This window comes from Spodoptera frugiperda, chromosome 18 (genome assembly GCF_023101765.2).
Source record: "Spodoptera frugiperda isolate SF20-4 chromosome 18, AGI-APGP_CSIRO_Sfru_2.0, whole genome shotgun sequence".
Classification (NCBI taxonomy): domain Eukaryota; kingdom Metazoa; phylum Arthropoda; class Insecta; order Lepidoptera; family Noctuidae; genus Spodoptera; species Spodoptera frugiperda.
The window spans coordinates 3,632,620-3,647,634 of NC_064229.1; the positions used below are offsets into that span (position 1 = coordinate 3,632,620).

At 36.8% G+C, this 15,015-nt stretch overlaps 2 protein-coding genes across 2 annotated transcripts; both read right to left on the reverse strand.

Moving 5' to 3' along the window:
• Positions 1–48: 48 nt before the first annotated feature.
• LOC118277901 (UDP-glucosyltransferase 2-like) lies at positions 49–7,109 on the reverse strand. The gene is made up of 8 exons (XM_035596911.2): positions 6,765–7,109; positions 5,899–5,989; positions 3,369–3,567; positions 2,707–2,904; positions 2,130–2,349; positions 1,021–1,240; positions 722–944; positions 49–442 (listed from the first exon to the last, which is right to left on the reverse strand). Exons 1-8 carry the CDS (start codon positions 6,915–6,917, stop codon positions 175–177), a joined length of 1,572 nt encoding a protein of 523 aa, XP_035452804.2. The 5' UTR covers positions 6,918–7,109; the 3' UTR covers positions 49–174.
• A 567-nt stretch (positions 7,110–7,676) lies between these two features.
• LOC118278039 (UDP-glucosyltransferase 2-like) lies at positions 7,677–15,015 on the reverse strand. Its single transcript, XM_050700329.1, has 8 exons — positions 14,750–15,015; positions 11,875–11,965; positions 10,833–11,034; positions 9,582–9,779; positions 8,919–9,138; positions 8,613–8,832; positions 8,224–8,446; positions 7,677–8,033 (listed from the first exon to the last, which is right to left on the reverse strand). Exons 1-8 carry the CDS (start codon positions 14,900–14,902, stop codon positions 7,766–7,768), a joined length of 1,575 nt encoding a protein of 524 aa, XP_050556286.1. The 5' UTR covers positions 14,903–15,015; the 3' UTR covers positions 7,677–7,765.

Sequence of the window (15,015 nt, forward strand, 5' to 3'; positions counted from 1 at the left end):
TGAACTGCATCATCTGCATCGAATTCGTCAGAAGAAATAAATAAAAAATATTATTCTATATTTTTTATTAACAATCACTTATAACAAAATAAACGTTAAAAAATAAATAATATCTACTCTTCTCCCATCTTACAGCATTACCGCTACGTTATGGCTCATCTTCTGAACGGGTTATTAATTCTTCTTCAGTTTCGTACTCTTTGATGTCAATAAACTGAATATTCTCCTAACCACCAGTAATATACCAACAGCAGCTGCCAGTAGCACAGCTAGCAGATCTAGGTACGCTTGTTGGTACAGCGGCACTTGTAGCGCCACCGAGCGCAGGTGTGGGGCGCCGCGCGTGCGCACCACGTGCTCCACCCAGAAGTTCAACGCCTCTCCTGGCTTCATTGGACTGTCGTGGTATGCTGCGGATATCTCCTTTGCTTTGGCCGTGTATCTGTGAAAATAAGAACTTACTGAGCAGCCGTTCTATTTTTTTTTATATATTCTTTTAATGGGTCGACGTTTGACCGCTATCTCGCCTGGTGGTAAGTGATGATGTGACCTACGATCAAGCTCGTCTGCCTATGAGCAACCTATTCACTCGGGCCTTAAAGACACCCAGGTTATATCCATCAGGAAACACAGACTCCGGCGACTGTTAAATGTAAACTACCAGAGAGAAATTTCGTGCCTCCGAAATGTAATAAAAGAAAGCTAACTACATTCTTCTTACCTGGGAAGATCAGGAAGAACTTTATCTAAAACGACCTTCAGGTCCTTGTGTAAGTTGTAAGAAAGGTCAATTCTTTCTGCATAACCCTTATTTCGGGCTTGGTTCGCGTTGCGGAACTGGTCAGCGAAGACAGGGATGGCAATGACTGGAACTCCATAGTGAACCGCCTCAGTGAGTGATAGAAGACCACAGTGAGTGACGAACAACTTCAAATTTTGATGGGCTGGAAGAAAGAACAAAATTGAATATCACAGATTCAAAACTATTATCACAAAAGTGTTAAGGTAAGCAAGGCCTACCCAATATGCCCTGTTGTGGCGCCCACTGCACGATGTGGACATTTTTAGGCTGGTTTGGTAGATTCTCCTCAAACTTCCATAAAACTGTCTGCTTCAGCCCTCCAAACACCTCCATCAGACCGTTCTTCAGATCGTCTGGTAAGTCCTTGCTCTTCAAATTGGAACCCATGCTGAAGTAAATCACACCATTCTTGGCATTGTCCATAATTTTCTTCAGATCCTGGGAACATTGCAACTGATGAATTTTCAATTGATAGCAAAAATTGGTTGAAAATTACAATGATTTCGATGGAAAATTGGCATGGCAAATATGTTTATTGGTGTGTTTAGTATTTAAGTGCCTATTGCAAAAATGTTATATTCAGAATGACTATACAAATATTAAATACAAATATTAAACTATTGCGTAGGTATATTAAAACAGATTAATCAAAGATATATGTCTGAAAGTGGAATAACATCAATAAAGATTGATCCTAGATTTCTGATAGTGACTTTAGCTTAGACCGATGATGTTATAATTACCGATCGTCGATATTTAATGACTGAACATTTTACACAAATTTTAGTTTTAGGAACCACAACACTGTCAAAAATCTTTCCTTACATCATAAGCTTCTTTACATAGATATTGTTAACATTAAACAATACTCATATTTGACAATTTGTAAATAGATAAGATGTGTTTACACATGTGTGTACACATCTTATCACATTATAATTTTTATCTTAATATCCAGTTTCTCCAATTCCAAAATAAATGTTGCTATGCTAATGAAGTGTCTAAATATTATTTAAGAGAAAATCAAAACGACAAAGCCCAAACCAAATGATCTTAATATTTGGGACTATACACATCACTTTCATTTAAGTACCCAATATACTTAAGGACTATTTCTATGACAAGATAGTCCTTACAAATTATGTTCTAAATTATTTTTCTGGTACATAACGGATATCTGACAATGTGAATGAGGCCTCTAGTCTCACTTTTTTATTTTGTGTTACTATATATATAGCTTTTTCATTTTTCTCTCAAAGACCATCGTATTAAATGTTTTAAAAACTTCTGACAAAACAAAATTGGCCTTATTTTAGACTTTACCCACCTCTGGTAATGGCTTGACTTCTTCGTTAATGTGGAAACCCCCAATGTCCTTATAGCTTGGTGGCATTGGCACCGCATTACCAATGGCTACTTGCCAGTTGCCGAACAGTAGTGATCCGTTATATTTTAGCTCATTATAATCAGGTACTGGTTTTCCTAGCTCCTTTAGGATAGGGACTACTTGCTTTTGGTATATGGCTTCTTCAACATAGTAGAAATCACTGAAATTAATAAAACAGTGTTTTAAACTTTTTATCTAAATTATTTAGACTGGGTTGATAATTATGTTTGATCATCAATTTTTAATAATTAATTAATTTAATAAGTAGATATTTATTGTATCTATACTTTCCATACATAACCTCACGTATGTCTACCATGCCTACCCGGCAGAGACAATTAAACGCCAATTGCTACGCTTCTTACACACGTCTTTCGCTTCATCAACAGTCATCATTCTTTTATGCAAGCTCGTCGGTTAATATCGCCATAATCTCTATACCCATAATCCTTTCGTTTCAATAGAAAACCTCACAAGAACTTCTTTAACTCACAAATCAGTTGACACAAATACTCACAATTTATTATTATATAATCCTTTAATTTGCGTCCATAGCTCCCGAACTCTTCCCATGAAAGTGAAGGGAGGCACTTGAGCTTGAAGGTAGTCGCTAGTATAGGCTGGGTTCATAGGACCGCTCACCAGGTTCATAACTATCCAATGTGGTCCTATAGTGGAGAACCAGATGTAAGGACATTGGAATACTGCTGAGAACCTGAAACGTACAATCCCATGTTAATTACAAAGCAAGGAAAGAAAAACGCAAAAATGAAAAACACGGTTGGCGTGCAACAGGCAGCGGGTTCGATTCCCGCACGGAACAAATCGTTGTGTGATATACAAATCGTTGTTTCGGGTCTGGGTGTAATGGTTATGTGAACTTGTGTGTTTGTAAACGCACCCACTACACAGGAGAAAATTGTAGAGCGAAAAAATAATAAACTAAAATGGCTTTTTCAAATAAATCCAACCAATAATATGACTTGTGTCAATTAAATCCATCAATTCAGTTCATTCAAGTACAGCCTACAATATACAAGTACATTAAAGTAATGCCTACGGCATTAAGCCCACCTCATGTACATATTCATGTGCATAAAGAATTAAATAAATAAAAAAAATACAGCGGAACTTCCTAGATAGGTTGTAATAAACTTCAAATAAGGATAAAAAACTTACGTGGAAAACAAATCATGGAACATGTATTCGACAATGATGACGTCAAACTTCTGCTTTGGGTCCCTCATCATGTCCCGAACATTTGGGTTGCCCAGTACCATGTCAGCGATTGTTGAAAAAAATTCAAATATCACTTTGAAATCATGCAGATCGGCTGACCCAGCTAGAATTTGTTTGAAATCCAGCATTTCTTCTGCCGCTGTTGTAAAAGATGTTACATTTAGTTTTACTTTGTTCGGTAATACCTGAGTAATCATACATACTTCACACTATAATATCATAAAAAGCGAAAGTTTGTTTCTTGGATGTTTTTCCGTCAATAACGCTGAAACTGCAAAACGGATTTTGATGAAATTTGGTATACAGACAGGGTATGAGCTGATTTGGGTGATAGGATACTTTTTAATCCCACGGAAATGTGGACGAAGCTGCTGGCAGAAGCTAGTACAGAATAACCTATTGCAATACCCTAGGCAATTTTAAACTCACCTATTGAAAAAATACGGATCTTAAAATATCTCATTATGTGTTTGCCAAGGTCTTAAGTCTTTTTTGCCTTTACTCGAGCAAGAACCAGCCTCATAGGCATTTGACATTCTGATGATAAAAAATGAACAACCCGGAAATAATTGAACCATTTCATGATCATTATCAATCATCATCGTCATTGCTGACTAGATCTGTTTAAAAGCACTAATCTATATCTATCTATACATATAATAAAATCGTAGAAAAGTGCTGTCTGTACATTGAAAATAAAAATAAAAAAAATAGCAGGGGTTATTGTTATGTCGATGTCGAACCCAAAAATGTAATTAACTTTTTTTTTGTCTGTTTGTCTGTTTGTCTGTTTGTCTGTTTGTCTGTTTGTCTGTTCGTCTGTGCGCGCTAATCTCAGAAACGGCTGATCCGAGTTGGATGCGGTTTTCACGAATATATTGTGGGATGCTTAAATTTACATTTAGTGTTTGTTTCATGTCAATCGGTTCATAAATAAAAAAGTTATGTCAAATTAAAGAATCACGTCGAACATTCTATGCTTATACCATTAATCTCCGCAACTATTTGACGGATTTGGTTGAAATTTGGTACAGATATAGTTTAGAACCTTAGAAAGGACATAAATAATTTATTTCATATTTTTATTTCAAAAATCAAAAAATAAAAATAAGAAATAAATTATTTATAAATAATTCTATGTCGATCGTTACACGACTTCGGTTCATGTTATTGTTTTAATTTATCGAAAAAAAGTAAATAAATAGTAAAAAGGTATGAAAAAAATAATATCAATATAATAAAACATTTAGTACAAAGAAAATGCTCTAACGGAGTATAGATAATTCTATGTCGATCGTTACACGACTTCGGTTCATGTTATTGTTTTAATTCATCGAAAAAAAGTAAATAAATAGTAAAAAGGTATGAAAAAAATAATATCAATATAATTAAACTTTTAGTACAAAGAAAATGCCCGAACGGAGTATAAATAAATAATCCAAGTTGTCTTTATCCTCGATAGATGGCGTTGGGATCGAAATAGATCGCGCTATGGTTTCGTTACATTCATTTGGTTGGGTATCGGCCGAGCGCTTCGGTACTATCGTAGAAAAAGTGTATTATCAGTCGTATGATTATTTGTCTGTAGTGGTCCTGCTGTTTCGTATATTCTAAATTGGTTTCGTTGTATTTGTCAATTAATAAGTTTATTTGTTGGGTTTTCCTGGTTTTTTGGTTAAACTATTTAACGTAGGTTTAGTTTGATATCGATTATTAGTAGTTACTGTAGTTAGTTTTTTTAATAAAATTGTAAGTCTAATTTATAAATTAATTAGATTAGATTTAAGTCGTTTCTTTTAAATTATTTAGTTTAAGCTTGGTTATTATAGCATAGAGGATAGGTTGTAATATATTTTCTTTTTTAATTGTTATAAATTCGTAATTCGTAGCTTTCTTTAGTTTTAAGTTAGTTTAAGTCCGTTTTTAAACTATTTTTTCAATGCCCTAAGTGAGTATACATCTATTAAATTCAAACGCAGAGCTCATTATGTTGATTTTTGAAGAGTTCCCTGGAATATCTTCCACATCTCATTTTTGAAGAGATCCCGCGAGATCGGGAACTATGTGGTTAAAACCAAAAATTTGCCGGAAGTCACTATTCCACGCGAACGAAGTCGCGGGCAAAAGCTATAACATAATATGTTTTATAAGTCTGGGAGAGCCATACTTCGGCACGAATGGGCTGGCTCGATTGGAGTGATACCACGGCCTCACAGAAAACCGAAACAACACTTGCGTTGTGTGAATGAGGTTACCGGAGGCCCAATTACCCCCTTTCCCAATCCCCGATTCTTCAACAACCCTTAAATTCCTCACCCCCTAAAGGCCGGCAACGCATTTGTAACGCCTCTGGTGTTTCAAGTGTACATGAGCGGCGGCGATTGCTTACCATTAGGTGATCCGTCTGCTCGTTTATCGGCTTATTCCATAAAAAAAATGTTTGATCTCACAATCTAATCTTAATACTTACAATCAAAAAATGGTTGGATATCACTAACGTCCACTAAATGTACGTTGGTCTGATTTTTCTTTTTCGGTGCGAACGGTGTTACATAAGTTACCTGGAAAAAGTGGTTGGTATCAGCAACGTGTAGGTACTATGTATTTGTATAAGTTCTCATGTACTACTATACAATATAGTACTTATGACAAGTCATAGAACCTATTTAGAATAGGTATACATTTAGAATAAGTAACAAAAAAACTACATGATATAATAATACAACGTCACGCCTTTTTATCACGGAGGGATAGGTAGAGGTGTTCATTACGGTACGTAATGCCGCTACAATTTGTACAGCCACTTTTTACCATTTTTTATTATAAGACCCATATAATAGGGCGTGAGCCTTTTGCGATATACTGGGCACAATTCCAGACACCGTGCTACTACTGAGATTTTTTTCGACCCGAGAATCGAACCCGAGACCCGTAGTCGCACTTGCGATAAAAATTAATAATAATAAGTGTGGGAGAGCCATGCTTCGGCACGAATGGGCCGGCTCGACCGGAGTAATACCACGGCCTCGCAGAAAACCGACGTGAAACAACGCTTGCATTGTGTTTCGTTATGTGAGTGAGGTTACCGGAGGCCCAATTCCCCCCTTCCCAATATTCCCCATTCCCATTCCCGAACAACAACCCTTAAATTCCTAACTCCCAAAAAGCTGGTAACGCACTTGTAAAGCCTCTGGTATTTCAAGTGTCCATGGGCGGCGGCGATTGCTTACCATCAGGTAATACGTCTGCTCGATTACCGGCATGTCCCATAAAAAAAAAATAATACATCAGATAAAAATTACTATAATTAAAAAATATTTTTATAGATGTACTCACTTCGTGACCAGCATTAAGGAGGTGCTTGACCATATTGTCTCCAAGGATAGCATGACTGGGACTCGGCGTAGGAAACACGGCCAAAATTTTATAACCATCACAAGAACACAAACTTACAACTACACAAAACAAAAACCATTTAATTTTCTCCATTATCGACACAATTTTTGGACACTCACTGAACTATATTAAAACCTTTTTGGAATATTGGTTATTTAAACTTTATTAAAACCTCTTTGGAATATTCCAATTACTTAATTATTTTTAACTTTGTCTGTCTGTACTTGATAGGCGTCACTGAGTCACTGACTGACGACATTGAAAGTGATTGTTCGACTAACGAATTTCAAATTAAGAACGGCTAATGTTCAACTATTTTTTGTAACTCGTTATCTTTAAAAGCGTGTTCTATGAGAATAGTGACTTAACGGCAAATGTTATTCTTATTAGAATACAAAATAAGATCCATAGCTGTCAAAATAATAAACCGGTTAATCATTGTTAAAAAAGTTGTCGTCGTTGTTCTAACCAATAGGTACACCACTCGTTTTCCGAATACTTTTACCTGACTGTAATGTAAATGTAACATGTAAAAAAACTGAATCTTAGTAAATGATAAAAAATTAGATTTTCTACTTGTAAAGAGTAATCAATTCATATGAGATTCACATCTCAATCAATCGGTATAGAAGTATAAAGGAAAGTATATGTGAGAAATAAAGTGGATGGTGCTAATAAATGATATTTAAGTGGGAACGCAAATTGTGTCCCCGAAAATAAGGATACTCAAAAATACCAGATATATAGAGTAGTTTTTATATAATTTTATCCAGATATATGAATTGTAGTTGGGTTCGGTACTCGTAGACCATTTTGAGAATGATAAATTACCAAAAATAAAAATGAAATAACTGTATGGCGATTTAGGTTTATTAAAAATAATTTGTAACAAATAATACTTAATCTACAAAAATTATGACTTCTTCTAAAATCTAAACTATTTAATTCTTCTTAAGTTTTGGGCTCTTCGACGTCAATAAACTTATAATTGTCCTAACCACCAGTAGTAAAACTACAGCCGCAACCAGAAGTAGAACAAATAAATCCAGGAACAGTTTTTGGTACAGCGGCACTTGTAGCGCCACTGAGCGCAGGTGTGGGGCGCCGCGCGTGCGCACCACGTGCTCCACCCAGAAGTTCAATTCTTCTCCCTTCTTCATCGGAGTGTCGTGGTATGCTGCAGATACCACCTTTGCTCTGGACGTGTATCTGTGAAATCAGAACTTACTTAGCAGCTGTTCTTAAATTTAAACTACCAAATTCTGTTAAATCTTGACTACCAAGTAGGAATTTCGGGCTAATTAAGCAAATCTTCTTTTTAGAGTCACGTCCTAACTTAATTTAGATTTGCGTCTGGAATACGATATATAAAATTTTCCAAGCTCTGTTAGGTACTTACTTAGGCAGATCACCAAGAACTTTGTCCAGAGTAACCTTCAAGTCTTTATGTAAGTTGTATGATAGGTTAACCCTTTCTCCAATGCCGTGCTTTCGAGCTAGGTTTGCATTGAGGTACTGGTCTGCAAACACTGGGATGGCTATGACTGGGACGCCGAAGTGGATCGTCTCGGTAAATGACAGGAAACCACCGTGAGTGATGAACAACTTCAAATTGGGATGGGCTGGAAAAAGAAGTAAAATTAACACATTGAACGCCGTGAACACTGGTGACCGACGTTAGCGGAGGATTTGCGTTTAACAGTGTTTTTTTTATTGGCAGTCAAAGACTTAAACATCATAGCACAGATTGTTAGAGTGTGAGTGACATACGAATTAAGTAAAGCCCACCCAATATGCTCTGCTGTGGTGCCCACTGCACAATGTGGACATTCTTAGGCCGGTTCGGTAGATTCTCCTCAAACTTCCATAACACAGTCTGCTTCAGTCCCCCGAATACTTCCAACAGACCTTTCTTCAGTTCATCTGGTAAGTCCTTGCTCTTCAAATTGGAACCCATGCTGAAGTAAATCACACCGTTCTTGGCATTGTCCATAATTTTCTTCAGATCCTGGGAATTGTTAAAAGGATTAATATACAAACAACACCAAAACATTGTTGAGAGTTATTTTTATACAAGCCATTTTTATTACTGACCTCTGGTAATGGCTTCACCTCCTCATCAATATGGAAACCTCCAATGTGCTTGTAGCTTGGTGGTAGTGGCACTGCATTACCCATCGCGACTTGCGAGCTACCCAACATTAGCGACGCGTTATATTTTAGCTCATTATAATCAGGTACTGGTTTACCTTGCTCCTTTAAGATAGGGACTACTTGCTGTTGGTATATGGCTTCTTCTACATAATAGAAGTCACTGAAATCAAGGAGTAATGTAAACATTAAGAATTTAATTAGACAAGAACTTTCTTTATTTAAAAGTACATTAAGTAGTCGCTTTGTAAGTCGTGGTGGCCCCGAGGTTTAAGACGCTTCTCATATATGAGAGTGCGGGTTCGAAACCTACTAACGGCAAGTACCAACGTGACCTCTTCCGAGTACGTCCGAATACCTACATTCTAAGATTATTTAGATACCATTGACAAACGGTAAAGGAAAACATCGTGAGGAAACTTGGGCTTATAGTTTCTAATTGTAAGTTTGAAATCGCCAACCCGCATTGAGCAAGCGTGGTGATTAATGCTCAAACCTTCTATGTGCGAGAAGAGGCCTTTGGTCAGCAGTGGCCACTTAGTAGGTTGTTGATGTGTATGTAAATTAGTCGCTAAACGAATTATGTAGGTAAAAGGTTATACTCACAATTCATGATAATATAATCCTTTAATTTGCGTCCACAGCTCCTGAACTCTTCCCAAAAATGTGAATGGCGGTATTCGAGCTTGAAGGTAGTCGCTGTTGTAGGCTGGGTTCATAGGACCACTTATCATGTTTATAACTTCCCAATGTGGTTCTATAGTGGAGAACCAGATGTAAGGACATTGGAATACTGCTGAGAACCTGAAACATGATAACATTCCATCTTTATTAGTTTTCCATCTCGATATTAGCTCTAGACTAAAAAACCTCCAAACTGCCGTTCTAATTTTGGTGGTTGTTGACTATTTTTGGGTCAACTATGATTTGTTTGGAAGCTTTTATAGGATTAGAAGATGTACAAAGGGGATTGACCAACTTGTATGGGACTTTGGCTATTTTTGAACAAGCACTTCAGCTAATAATATATGTTTGATTTATTAGATCATATCAGTAAGAATGAAGATACAAACTTAGTTTTGTATCAAGATTTATATTTAGATATTTTTTTACATTTTATCGAAACTGGTTATGCATGAAATGAAACATATTTTTTCTATTAAATTGCATTATTAATCCGATTCATATGTAATTAAAATATGGTCAAGGAACTCGGCAGGTGGATTAATAATTTTCTGGTACCTTGCCCAGCTTAAAAACCAAATAATAGTTATTATATGTGCACATCAACCTACTGTTCTATGACCCACCATGCAGTTGCAGCAATAATGTTTTATGGCTGTCCTGTCTTTAGTGTTATTTTCATATGATATATATACAAAATATGTTTTCCTACTAATGTGTCTACTTTGTATTTTCCCACGCAATAAATTGGAGTTTCAACACTCACAATGCAAAAGAACAAAGCGAATAATATCTGTCATTTTGACGAAAAACACGACAGATTGACAGCAGATTGGCAGCACTAAAGTCAAATTCAAAGCCAATTACTAAAAAAATACTTGGTCTTATCATAACAAATACCAATAAAAATCGATTTTTTTAAAGTACAAATTGACACAAAGTTATTAGTGTCAGACATTTACTAAAATATAAATAAAATTATTGGTAAATTACATTTTTGTTGAGCAGCCTGTTCAAAAATAGCCAGATTTGGACAATCTCCTTTTGGTTACAGCTTTAAATTAAAATGGGATTTTAATTCTGGTGATCATTTACTGTTTTTGCCTGTTATACCTATGTTACTAAATCAAGCGATACATTAAACAAAAGCCATAAAAAAGTAAACTAACTTACGTGGAAAACAAATCGTTAAACATGTATTCGAGAATCATGACGTCAAACTTCTGCTTTGGGTCCCTCATTAGTTTTTGAACATTTGGGTTGCCCAGTGTCTTGTTACTTACTGTCGCCACAAGCTCAAACAATACATTTTTGTTATAAACTATATCATCTGCTCCGTCTAGAATCTGTTTAAAGTTCAGCATTTCACCAGCGTCTGTAGAATAATATAACATTATAAATTATCACCGTCTTCAGCCCGTGATAATCCACTACTGGACTATGTGCCTCTTGGGGCCTTAGTCTGCTATTACAATTGTGTCAGAATGGTCGATCACTGAGCAGTGCGAGAGTACTGCTCAATGATCGACCATTCTGATACAATTGGATTATCAGACTAAGGCCCCTGTACTCAAGCTTTTCCAAAATCTCTACGACTGGCAGGAGGGTTAAAGATCACAGTTTCAAGAAGGTCAGATTTATCAAAGTGTGGCAAGTCTTTGTTAAATGTTAGTATAGGGGTGCTTTTCCTCCAGAGATGTGCTATGTAGCTATGCTGCGAGTATGTAAGCTAAATAGCTAAGCTGTAAAACTATGTGACAGTTAGCTATATAGCGGTGCGAGTAAGATGTGCTATGAAGATATGCCGTCGCAAAGTAGCTGCACGAGGAAGATGCGCACCTCAAATACGATGTATCGATAGTAGGGAAACCGTCGATAGCAAGCATACTTAGCACACATCGTTTTCACCAGCGCTAAGCTATATGTAACAATGAATATGATTGGTGAAAGCCAACCGCATCCACAGCTACGTAGCATAATACATCTCTGGTGGAAAAGCACCCTAACTCCTTAGTCGGCTCTGGCATATCTATTGTCAATTCTATTTCGTTGTCAATTTTATTTTCAGACCTATCCTTAGCCATTTTACTTCCACCGTTGGACTAAAAACTCCCTGCTTCTACTCTTGCTTTTCGAAACGGAGCCCCGGTAACCTGCTAGGCAGTCCTCAGCAGCACCAATATAATATTTAAATGATACAATAATGGTATCGTACCTTCTAATATTTTTTGGACAGGACTAACGTCCACCAAATGTACATTTGTCTGATTCTTCTGTTTCTCTATGTAAGGTGTTACATATGTTATCTGTAAAAAGAAGTAGGCATCAACAACATGTCTATTGTATTATAAATCAGACATACTAAATTAATTATATGGTTTTCGACTTACTCACGTAACTGTGTAACGATGTACTCGACTAGTTTCAACCCAATCTAGAGGTTCATAATTCATGAGCAACATTCCGCGACACATGACGCGGCGCCTGTCTCGTTGCAACTAGCAAACAGTCACGTGAGTAAGACAAAACCATAATAATTAATCTATGTCTATTGCCTCTCAAATTTTAATTGGATAAGTCACTAGTCTAGACGCTACGACGCTTAAACCTTTACCAATTTATAAAACCTTTTTTTTTGTCATCATCCAATGACTTCTCTCGTCTTGGGCGAGGCGAGAGAGAATGTCAGACTCTTACTGACTAAAAACCACCCCGTTCCTACTTCTGCTTTTCGAACCGGAGCCCCGGTAAACCCGTTAGGTAGTCCGCAGCTCCGGACACAAAGGAAGACATTCAGATTGATAGTACAGTGGGCGGTCTTATCACTAAAAAGCGATCTCTTACAGACAACCTTTGGATGGAAGGGTAGGCCTATTTGTCACAAAGGCAAATTTGGTGGCTTATTCTAAAAAAAGCGATTTCGAAATTGAAACAGATCGACCGATCGAGATTACTTCGAAAGCTCGGATTGACGGTTACATAATAGCCTAGGCCTAGGCCTAGCTGAGGAATAAAATCAGTTTTATTGCACTATTTGTACTTTAAATTGTTTTTGTGCAACCGCTGTAGGTATTGTTAGTAAATAAGAACGCAACCATATTAGTATTTTGTATCTGTGGCACTGTCCACATGTAATGTCTATGTCATGTTAACTTTCTTTTGTTTTGCCGCGTTTTTTTCACAATTGAGAATAAACTTCCATTTAAAAGTTAAATACGTTTTAATTATTTACCACAACTAGAGATGTGCCGTTCCCGGTAATATTCCCCGACGCGGGAATATTGGTGGGAATATTGCCGGCAATATTCCCGGGAGTGGAAATATTGGGGAATATTGCTTAATTTCAAGTCAAATTAACCTCGAAAACGGTGTTTAATACTTAAAATTAGCATTTAAAGACCACAGTGTACATTATATACAATAATATATTGTTTTGGGTAAAATTGCCAATATTCCCAGCAATTTTGGGCAATATTCCCGGTAATTTACCGGGAATATTCCCAATGTTGCCGGGCACGATAGCGTGTCATAGTCCTGGTGAATCCATAAGACATAATATCATTTCTGGTCGTGGTCGTTTGGTTAATGGTGAATATTTGCATAGACGTAATCTGGTGGCCAAGATTATCCAGCAGCAACTTGCTTTGCACTATCAACTTGTTGAGTTTGAGGTTCAATATTACAAGTATGTGCCTGATCCAGTTCTTGAAAACGGCCATATCACGTTGTACTGGGATCGATCTATCATCACTGATAGAACTATTGTAGCCAATAAACCTAATATAGTGGAGATAGATCGGCAAGCGCGCCGCGCGATGATAGTCGATATCACCATGCCTCATGACGAGAACCTCGTGAAAGCTGAAAAAGATAAACAAATAAAATATCTTGACTTGGCTCGCGAGGTTGTCGACATGTGGAATGTGAATTCGGCTATCACTGTGCCGATAGTTATGTCGGCCAATGGATTAATACCTAACAGCCTCGACAACCACCTTAGGAGGCTGGGGTTGAGCGGATGGATTAAGAGCCTGATGCAGAAGGCAGTACTCCTCGAAACGGCACGTATTGTGAGGAGGTTCCTGTCCCTGGAGCCCTAACCACCGGTAGCTTGGACCATGCTCCCGCTACTGGTCGGCTCCTATTTTTATATTTTTAAATATTATTTTATTTTGTATGTGTAGTATTTAAAAATGTAAATTTAGAGAATTTTAAATAAATATGTAGGTATTATTTGATAGGGAACATTGGGAATATTCCCAATGTTGCCGGGAATATTGGTATTTTACCGGCAGCGGGAATATTGGGAATATTGCCGGTAGTGGGAATATTTCCATCAGGCACATCACTAACCACAACCACGATTCATATTCCTTTAGGTATGTTATGTCATGCCCAAGAATGAGAGATTCTTTGTGATAATTCGCACCCTCAGAATTAAAGTGCCTTAACTCAAAATTTCTGTTCAGATTTTTTCATAAACTGGCGTTATAAAATACAGTCTACAACTAAAGAACTAATCCATAAGTCTAGTAAAATTCAATCGTATGTTATGGAATACGGAAGAGATGTACTAAAATGTATTCAATACTATAATATTCTGAGACTTTCTGGGTCATTTCCCACGACTTGCAGTTTTTTGATTCGGTCACTTTCATTCTAAGGACAGTTGTTGATGAAAATTTTTGTGCTTATCCGGTATCTATGAGAATCGGCCAACATCTATTTTTCATTCCCATGAATGTTAGGGGTAGTAAAACCCTAATTTTTTAATGTTCTGCGGACGAAATCGCGGGCAGAAGCTAGTATTATCACTACATAGTATAAAACAAAGTCGCTTTTTCTGTCATGTTGTATGTCCCTATGAACGCTTAAATCTTTAAAACTACGCAACGGATTTTGATGCGGTTTTTTTAATAGATAGAGTAACTCATGAGGAAGGTTTTTATGTATAATACAGGTATAATATATCACCATTGCACCCATGCGAAGCTGGGGCGGGTCGCTAGTAGAAAATAAAGTAAAACTGTTTTTTTTTAAGGGTGTGATACCTTATTAAATTGAAATATAATTTTCACAGTTATACTTACTTCGTGTCCAGCTTTAAGGAGATGTTTCACCACATTGTCTGCAAGGATGCCATGGCTGGGGCTCGGCATGGAAAACACGACCAAGATCTTATAAGCATCACATGAACACAAACTTACAACGACACAAAACAAAACGTATTTAATTATCTCCATTTTTGACAGTTTTGATCAGAGCAAACTCGTAAATATTTCGATAAGATTTTGAAAAAACAATTTTATAAGCACATTTCTCTCTCAGGCAGTTACAACTAACTTAAAATTATACA

Excerpts from the sequence above, each read along its gene's own strand:
- LOC118277901 (XM_035596911.2), bottom strand. The coding sequence starts at position 6,917 with ATGGAGAAAATTAAATGGTTTTTGTTTTGTGTAGTTGTAAGTTTGTGT. Across the intron at positions 2,350-2,706 it reads GGATTATATAATAATAAATT|TGATTTCTACTATGTTGAAG; the intron begins GTGAGTATTTGT and ends TATTAATTTCAG. Across the intron at positions 443-721 it reads GTTCTTCCTGATCTTCCCAG|ATACACGGCCAAAGCAAAGG; the intron begins GTAAGAAGAATG and ends TTATTTTCACAG.
- LOC118278039 (XM_050700329.1), bottom strand. The coding sequence starts at position 14,902 with ATGGAGATAATTAAATACGTTTTGTTTTGTGTCGTTGTAAGTTTGTGT. Across the intron at positions 11,966-14,749 it reads TCCTTAAAGCTGGACACGAA|ATAACATATGTAACACCTTA; the intron begins GTAAGTATAACT and ends TTCTTTTTACAG. Across the intron at positions 11,035-11,874 it reads TGTCCAAAAAATATTAGAAG|ACGCTGGTGAAATGCTGAAC; the intron begins GTACGATACCAT and ends ATTATTCTACAG.